Source organism: Felis catus, chromosome A3, assembly GCF_018350175.1.
Source record: "Felis catus isolate Fca126 chromosome A3, F.catus_Fca126_mat1.0, whole genome shotgun sequence".
Lineage (NCBI taxonomy): Eukaryota > Metazoa > Chordata > Mammalia > Carnivora > Felidae > Felis > Felis catus.
This window is the reverse complement of record NC_058370.1, coordinates 15,005,142-15,014,437: the sequence shown is the minus strand read 5'-3', so window position 1 is coordinate 15,014,437 and position 9,296 is coordinate 15,005,142. Positions and strand designations below refer to the sequence as shown.

General features: G+C 56.4%; 1 protein-coding gene across 1 annotated transcript; it reads left to right on the top strand.

Moving 5' to 3' along the window:
- The first annotated feature begins 1,311 nt into the window (after positions 1–1,311).
- Positions 1,312–8,785, top strand: MMP9 (matrix metallopeptidase 9). The gene is made up of 13 exons (XM_003983412.6): positions 1,312–1,662; positions 2,158–2,390; positions 2,750–2,898; positions 3,183–3,311; positions 3,400–3,573; positions 3,824–3,997; positions 4,644–4,820; positions 4,922–5,077; positions 5,901–6,174; positions 6,298–6,437; positions 6,755–6,905; positions 6,998–7,101; positions 8,472–8,785. Exons 1-13 carry the CDS (start codon positions 1,525–1,527, stop codon positions 8,588–8,590), a joined length of 2,118 nt encoding a protein of 705 aa, XP_003983461.2. The 5' UTR covers positions 1,312–1,524; the 3' UTR covers positions 8,591–8,785.
- Positions 8,786–9,296: the final 511 nt, after the last annotated feature.

Sequence of the window (9,296 nt, the reverse complement as noted above, 5' to 3'; positions counted from 1 at the left end):
TCCTCCTCTAAAAATACGAGAGGGTACTCATTAAATCTACCTCGCAGATGGTGGAATGAGATGCTTACAAGCAACTTCTCACAGTAGTCTACGCAGTGAATCTCAAGAAATGTATTATTATTATTATGGCTTGGAGGTGAAGTGACTTGCCCAAGGCGACACAACTGGGAAATGGCAGAGCGGGGACTGAACACCAGATCTAAAGTGGATGCCCATTAATTAGTGAACTCTAGAGCTTCAGCTTTTCTAGAAGGGAAGCGAAATGTCCTCGTCTCGAAGATTCATTTATTCGACAAGCACAGAAAGTGCGTGGCACGTAGTGAGCCCTTTAAACCCAGCTTATTGGATGGCTAGCGTTGCCCTTCCCAAGGGATTCCTCCCGGAAGGCAAACACAGATCCTTCCCCACCAGGGCCGGCTGGGAAGAAGAGAGGGAGGGAGGCACAGGGGTGATAACCGGGGCTACAGCTTGGGCTCCTGGAGAAGGGCTGGAGAACTGAAGGTTCCCCAAGATCGTCCCTTCTCCACCATTTTGTAGTTGAAGAATCCAAAACCCAGAGAGAGGAAGACATTTGTTGTAGCTCACACATGGCAGATTAGAACCCAAGACCCTTGGAGTCTCCTGATTCCAAGTTGGAATCACCATCTTCGCCCAGGTCATTAAAAGCAACCATGGCCATTCTTGAGAAACTGCACCATACACTGGAGCAAGCACTGTAGGTGTTTGATCTCATTTTATCCTCCATCAATTTAAGGACAAAGGGTCCTTTTTTATAGCTGAGGAAACAAATTCAGAGTGGTAGGACATTTGCCCTAGGCCCTGAAGGAAGAGAGTGAGGCCTGTGTGCTGGCTTCCAGATGCCCTAAACTTCCCCCTTTACTGTCCTGAAAGACTCAGCCTGTGGAAGATGGCTGGGTGGGGGGGGGGGGGTGCCCTGGGGGAATCCCGCAATTCCTCAATTCCTGCTGCTCCTTCCGTCCCTAGGTGAGGCAGGGAGAGGAAGCCCCCCACCGTCCCCCTTGAGAAAGGCTTCAAGGGAGGAGAGGACAGAGCCTAGCAGTGTGGGGAGGGGCCCATAGATGGGGTGTGACTGGGAAGGGGGAAATCTCTGGGTTCAGGAAGAGGCCTCAGGGAATCTTTCATCCCCTTCCCTTAGGCTGACCACTTGGGGCCTTCAGGCACAGAGCTCAGGGAGCCCTCCAGCCTCCCTTCCTTGCCTTCATTCAGTTCTCCTAAGCTCTGCATTTTGCAAAACCCAACCCTTCCCCTGCGGGCCTGTGGTTTCCTGTGGGTCTGGGGTCCTGCCTGACTTGGCAATGGGACTGTGGGCAGTGGGGACAGGAGGAGGTGGTGTAAGCCCTTTGTTTGCCTGCTCATGCTGGGGCTGCCCCCACCCCCCAAACACACCTCATCCCCTGAGTCAGCCCCCGCCTGGCAGGGAGGGGCGGGGTTACTGATTCAGTTAATAGCGCCTGCTTAAAGCCCCCACAAGGACAGCTGCACCTAGACACTGCCACCCTCACCATGAGCCCCAGGCAGCCCCTGGTCCTGGCGCTCCTGGTGCTGGGCTGCTGCACCGCCGCTCCCAGACCACGCAAGCCCACCGTTGTGGTCTTCCCAGGAGACTTGCGAACTAATCTCACTGACAGGCAGCTGGCAGAGGTAGGCTAATACCCCTGCATGTAGTTAGGAAGGGCTGGCCAGGAGTCTCAGGGAGGGCGTGAGGCTTCAGAGGAGATTCTATCGGGCAAGTTGAGGGTGATGGTCGTGCCTGGAGGACAGAGGTATCTGGGATCAGGCCTCAGGGGTCCTGTGGAGGCTCTGGACGGGTGATGGCCAGGAATGGCTAATAAGGGTTTCCTAGGTGGGTAATGGGACATGATGGGGGTGATGATGCTTTGGAGGGTTCTGGAGTGGGGTGAACAGGGGTAAAGGCTAGGAGGCCCTGAGGTAGGCTGGGCCAGGGGCATGCAGGGGTGGGAAGGAGATGAGGATGTCTACGGGGGAGGGAGTTAGTGGGTGGGCATAAGCACTGGTAACCAGGGTACCAAGTCCTGGAGAGCCGATAGTCCCCGAGTGCCTGGAGGATGGAATCCTGGCCCGTTAGGGCCGGGTAAGAGTCAGGGCTCTGGAGTATCTCTGCCCTTCCATCCACAGGAATATCTGTATCGCTATGGCTATACTCATGTGGCGGAGATAAGCGACGACCAGCAGTCCCTGAGTAGGGGACTGCGGCTTCTCCAGAGGCGCCTGGCTCTGCCTGAGACTGGCGAACTGGACAGAACCACCCTGGAGGCCATACGAACCCCCCGCTGCGGCGTCCCAGACCTGGGCAAATTCCAGACCTTTGAGGGCGACCTCAAGTGGCATCACCACAACATCACGTACTGGTGCGCGGCAGGGCCCCGAGAAGGCGGGGGAGGGGGACGGGAGGGCCAGACCCCAGGCCAGCGGCGGCGAATTCGTCCCTCAGACAGACCCCTAGGTTTCGATGTGCAGCCTGGGGCAGGTGGCTCCACCTCTGAGCCCTCTGTTTCCCCTTCAGGGAAGTGGGCCTGGCAATCTGAGTCTTCCTGCTAGGACCCCTGTGAGTGTCCCAAGAGAAAAATGCGTCTGAAAGTACCTTGTAGGTGAAAATGTGGAACGCAGGGAACATCGTGCTTGCTGAAGTCGCTGAGACACCGGGTGTCGCTACCGCCCCGGCTCCGGACTCACTTCGGACCTCTACCCTCTCGCCTTTCACCTGTAGGATCCAGAACTACTCGGAAGACTTGCCGCGCGACGTGATCGACGACGCCTTTGCCCGCGCCTTCGCGGCCTGGAGCGCAGTGACGCCGCTCACCTTCACGCGCGTGTATGGCCTCGAGGCAGACATCGTCATCCAGTTTGGTGTCAGGGGTGAGAGAGCGAAAAGGGGGAGGCCGGGAGGGTCTCGGACGGGGACAGCGGAGGGAGGGCCACGGAGAGAGGAGAGCGGGCACTGGACGCCGCTTGGTCTCGCCTGTCCCTGCAGCCCTGGCCGCCTCTGGCTTTATGCGCCCCCTCCTGCCCGACACGGCGCAGCGCGGGGACGCAGGGCTCGGACAGCTGCTGTAGGCGGGACCTCAGCCCACGCTCAGGGCAGCGCACGGTCTGCACGACTGCTCTCGGCCAACCCCCTCCTCCTGCACCTGCTTCTCTAGAGCACGGAGATGGGTACCCCTTCGATGGGAAAGACGGGCTCCTGGCACACGCCTTTCCTCCCGGCCCAGGCATTCAGGGAGACGCCCACTTCGACGATGAGGAATTGTGGTCTCTGGGCAAGGGCGTAGGTGAGATCCCGAGCCGCCCCGGTTCGCATTCCCTTCTCTTCTCACGCCCATCGCCAGCCGCCCTGACCCGGTGCCCCTTCTCCTGCAGTGGTTCCCACCTACTTCGGAAACGCAGGTGGCGCCGCCTGCCACTTCCCTTTCACCTTCGAGGGCCGCTCCTACTCGGCCTGCACCACGGACGGCCGCTCCGACGACATGCTCTGGTGCAGCACCACCGCCGACTACGACACCGACCGCCGGTTCGGCTTCTGCCCCAGCGAGAGTGAGTGCGGGGTCGCGACGGGGGTGAGGGGCTCCCACCACCCTCGAGGGGCCTAGGTTTTAATCCCGGCTCGGCCACTAGCGCTGTGTGGCCTGCAAGTGACCCTCCTGTTTTCTGGGCCCAGTTTCTCATCTGTGAAACGGGGAGAGGAGGAATGGAGTACAACCGATGGTCTGTGGGTCAATAAACTCGTGACATCCTCCCCCCGCCCCGCGTCCTCCCCTCCCCGTAATTGTATGGGCTTCCTCAGGACTCTACACCCAGGACGGCAATGGAGAAGGCAAGCCCTGCGTGTTTCCGTTCACCTTCGAGGGCCGCTCCTACTCCGCCTGCACCACCGAGGGTCGCTCAGACGGCTACCGCTGGTGCGCCACTACGGCCAACTACGACCAGGACAAGCTCTATGGGTTCTGCCCAACCCGAGGTACCTCTGCCCCGCCTACCAGACTCAGCCTCGCCCCTCGTTCCGCACTGGTCCCCGAAACGTGGCTCCCCCACCCATCAACGTGTCTCTCCACTCTTCGTTGGTCCTCAGGATCACCGTGTCTCCGCCCGCGATCACGGCCCCTCCCCCTGACTTCCACTTGCCCCCGCCCCGCCGCATCCCTGTGCCTTGGCCTTTCAGCGCAGACAGCTTCCTCTCCCTTAGTCTCAGGTCCCCAGGCCCTGCCCACCAGCCTAGCCGGGTCTCAGCTGTGCCCCCAGCACCCTAGGCTTTTATAAAAAGGACACCAGGGGGCGCGCCCGGGTTACTCAGTCGGCTGAGCAGCCGACTTCATTTTGTCTCAGGTCATGATCCCAGGGTCATGGGATGGAACCCCGTGGCCTCCAACCCCCAGCTGTGCATGGAGATTGCTTAAGATTCACTCTCTCTCTCACACTCGCTCTCCCACCCCCTCTGCCCCTCCCCCACTCGTGCGCGCGCGCGTTCTCTCTCTTTCTCTCATAAATAAATTAGTAAGTAAATAAATAAAATAGGACACCAGGATTATCTAGCTCCTGTTCCACCAGCCTCTGGCCCCTTATTGGGCCCACTCAGCTGGTTCACCCAGCACCCTTTGTCTCTCCAGCTGACTCTACAGTGACCGGTGGCAACTCCGCTGGGGAGCTGTGTGTCTTTCCCTTCATCTTCCTGGGCAAGGAGTACTCAACATGCACCAGGGAGGGCCGCGGAGATGGGCACCTCTGGTGCGCCACCACCTCGAACTTCGACAGAGACAAGAAGTGGGGCTTCTGCCCGGACCAAGGTGGTCAGGGTTCCAAGGTTGGGGGCAGCAGTGTTGGGGGAGGGATGGCCAGGGCTGGGAGCTCGGCTGGGCTCACATCTCAAGGTCCCTTTTCCCTCCAGGATACAGCTTGTTCCTTGTGGCAGCCCATGAATTCGGCCATGCTCTGGGTTTAGATCACTCATCGGTGCCAGAGGCACTCATGTACCCCATGTACAGCTTCACGGAGGGCCCCCCCCTGCATGAGGACGACGTGAAAGGCATCCAGCATCTGTACGGTGAGGTTATTGGGCAGGGATGCAAGGAAGGGCAGTGCCTTTGCTCTTGTACCGAGAATGGGGAAATGGGGATCAGTGAAGTGGGGACCCCTCAACATTTATCTGCGGAAGAGCCTGGGGTCAGTGGGTCCAATTGCTGTCGGGTCAGTGCTTGGAGAAGATGATAAAGAGCCCAGATTCTAGAGTGAGACAGATGTGGGTTCAAAAGCCAGTGCAGCCACTTCCAGGCTAGGTGACCTGTGGTACGTGACTTCACCCCTCAATTTTCTCCCCTGTGAAATGGGGCTAATAATGTTACCTGCCTCATTGGGTTGTGAGGAGGTTTAAGTGAGTTCCAATATTGTCTGACATATAGTAAGCACCGTGTAAGTGTTTAATATTTGTATTGTTATCATCACTATGATCATTAGTATTATTCCCTCATTTTAAAAATGGGAATAGTAAAGAATCTATTTGATTTTTTTTTAAGTCAAATGAGCTAATGTAATTTTATAAAGCTCTTAGCACTAAGTTTGCCACTCAGTTTGAGTGCTCAAAACCCAGTTCTTTCCCACTAGCCTGGAGATGGGGAGAGCTCCTGCATGTCTTGTGTTCGTAGGGCCTGGCCCGGACCTGACATAGCCCAGGGATTAGATAAGCATGATCGGAATGGAAGGTGAATGTATGAAAAAAAACCAGCCTGTGATTGGGGGAAGGTAGGCTCCAACATCTAGAGTGAAGACAGTGAGTGCCAGGGGCCTCACTGATGCGTTTTGGGGAACATACGTTCCACCAGCACAGGTGTATGTAGCAATAGAAGGTCTCATCCAGTGTCTCTCTTTAGGTCCTCGCCCTGAACCTGAACCACGGCCTCCAACCACCACCACACCTGAATCCCAGCCCACCGTCTGCACTACGGGGCCTCCCACCACCCGCCCCCCAGAGCGCCCCACTGCTGGCCCCACAGGCCCCCCTTCAGCTGGCCCCACGGGTCCCCCCACTGCTGGCCCTTCTGAGGCCCCTACAGTGTCTTTGGATCCAGCAGAAGATGTGTGCAACGTGAACGTTTTCGACGCTGTTGCGGAGATCGGGAATCTTCTGCATTTCTTCAAGGATGGGTGAGGGGGCAGGGATATGTGGCTGGGGGAGGGGACTCAGAGGAGGGCCCTGCCTGCTCCTCTTCACCCACTGGCCTTCGGTTCAAAGTTCAGTGGCCCGCTGGTCCCTTCTCTCATTCCCAGGAAGTACTGGCAGTTCTCTGAGAACCCAGGACGCCGGGTGCGGGGCCCCTTCCTTATCACCAACAAGTGGCCTGCGTTGCCCCGCAAGCTGGACTCCGCCTTTGAGGACCCGCTGACCAAGAAGACTTTCTTCTTCTCTGGTTAGTTTCCTCCTTTCTCCTCCCCCGCCCCCGCCCTCCTCATCCTTGCGGATCTAGGAAGATCCGCAGATCGAGTAAAATCCGTGGAACATTTCATGCGGATTAGGAACAGGCGCCCCCTTCTGGCGGGTGCAATTGAGCAGCTCTTCACCGTCCTCGTGCACCGTCCGACGGAGCGGTGGGTTCTGCTCCTTGGGCACCCAGATTGCCGGCAGGTCGGGCGCGGAAAGGTCTCGCTGGGTCCTTCCTCTTGACATTCAAGGACAATGTGTGGCCACTCCCTGCCCCCACACCGATGTGGCTCTCCTCCCCCGCAGGGCGCCAGGTGTGGGTGTACACAGGAACGTCGGTGCTTGGCCCGAGGCGTCTGGACAAGCTGGGCCTGGGCCCGGAGGTGGCCCAAATCACTGGGGCCCTCCCGCGCAGCGGGGGTAAGGTGCTGCTCTTCAGCAGGCAGCGCTTCTGGAGGTGAGAGTCTCGGCGACCGCCGGCAGGGGGACCCCGGGCGCCGTCCGCCCGCCCTCCGGCTCAGCACCTGTCTCTTCACCGCCTTCCTGCAGGTTCGACGTGAAGACGCAGACCGTGGATGCCAAGAGCGCCGGCCAGGTGGAGCAGATGTTCCCCGGCGTGCCCTTGAACACGCACGACATCTTTCAGTTCCAAGGTGAGGGCTGCTGATGGGGGTCAGGTCCCTCCCGGGACACTTCCCACACTTGCCTGCCTCAGTGATTAGTCAAATTCTGAGGGAGAAAAAAAAAAAAAATCCCCCGGAGATTGAGGCAAATGCTCCAGCACAGGTACATTCCCCATAGAGGCAGGGACCTTTCCCAGATCATAAAGGGACACAGAATTAGAACCCAGATTTCCTACCCACCCCACCCCCCAGCTGGAAGTTTACCGCCTCCCCCCCCCCAAGTACAGAACAGTGGTTTGCATGGAGGCTCATTCCTCTATTAGACAGTATTTATCAAGTGTTATAATATGCCAGGCATTGCATTGACGCTGGAGATACAGTGATAAAAAAGGCACTTCATTACTCTGCGTCTTTGGGCCAGTCACTGCTGCTCACAGAACCTGTTTCCTCATCTGTAAAATGGAGACGCTAGCTGGGGTTTTCCTTGTCTTTCGCACCACTCACATGCAATCAACTGACAAGTTCTGTTGACGTCATTACCAGAATGTTCACTTCTCACCATCTCCCTTGCAAACACCCTAGTTCAAGCCATACTGGTTGTTCGATACCATTATGATATTCTCTAGGAGTAGGGAGATGGAGTAGAGGGCCATGGTCTTGGGGAGAGACTCCAGACCCATTCCAAGGTAAAAACAAACAAACAAAAGAAAACTATGGGGATCTGATCTGTTCCTCAGACCCTCCCAACACTCTCCTGTCATTTCCTCCGCTCCACACCACCCACACCGGCCTCTGGCTGCTCTAAACACAGCAAGGTCAAGGTCACACCGAGCTTAGGGCCTCTGTGCCAGCTGGTCCCTCTGCCTGGAGGTTTTCCCTCAGACTGTCACTGGGCTGCCTCCCTTTTGCCCTTCGGGTCTCAGTACTTAGACTACCTTTTCAAAGAGGCCGTCTCTGACCCTTGTTCTATATTCACTGACTTGCTTTTATTTCCTTCATAGCTTTCTACGTTGCCACAGTCTCATTTATTAAGTGTTTGCTTGTTAATCATCTCTCTTACCCCACTAGAGTGTAAACAGCAGCAGAACTGAGATCATGCCTGCATTTTTTCTCTCTGCTGTATAACAGTGCTTAGCGCTATAAATATTTGATGAAATGAATGAATGAATGAATGAACGTTGGGTGAACTGTTCTGAGCACGTGCTGTGTGCCAGGCTCCGTGGCGGTGCTTTGGACATTGAGGTTTTCTGCCCTCCGGCATCTCTGTGGGGGAGATGGAGGCGTCATATGAAAGATCTAGAAAGGGCAAGAGGGACGATTGTAGAGATCTTGCTCCTGTCTCTGTGTGTGTTTGTGGGAGGGTTGGAATCACCCCTCTTGGGCTTGTCTTTCCCCTGCAGAGAAAGCTTACTTCTGCCAGGACCGCTTCTATTGGCGTGTGAGTTCTCGGAATGAGGTGAACCAGGTGGACCAAGTGGGCTACGTGACCTTTGACCTCCTGCAGTGCCCCGAGGATTAGGGCTTCCCATCCTGCTTCAGCACTGCAGAGTGGGTCCTCTGGGGACCATCCCAATGGGGAAGGAGCCAGTTTGCCGGATACAAACTGGTGGGTCTGTTCTGGAGGACAAGGAGGAGGCGAGGTGGGCTGGGCCCCTCTCTTCCCACCCTCCTCTTTTGTGGGAATATTTTTAATAAACTTGAATTCTTTAACCTTGAGGAGCAGATTTCTTTACGTATGTATGCGTGCATGTGTGTATGTAACTGATAGGGCGCCTCCTGTGTGCCAGGTAGTGTTTTAAGCACTTCATAAATATTAACATTCATCCTTCCTATTAGGAAGATATAATGTGATTACTCCTATTTTACAGCTGGGGAAATGGCCAACCTATTATTCATTCATCAAACATTTATTGAGCCCCTGCATGGAGCCAGGCTGTGTGCCGGGCCCTGGGGAAGGAGAGATGAGTTGGACTATGTTTCTCTCCTCAAGGACCTCTCAGGGTCCTCCAGCTGCAGGTCCATGAGTGCCCTCAGGACTTGCTTAAAATGCAGACTCCAGGCTCTGTCCCCAGAGAGTCCCACTCAGTTACCAGGATGATTCTTTGCTGGGTGGGGGTGGGATCACCCTTGGAGAGTGTGCAACTTGTGGTCCTTTATTCCAGAATAATGGTGCATTTCTGTGATTCTGTATGTTGTGGCTGAAGGCAGGGAACGTTCCTCAGCCA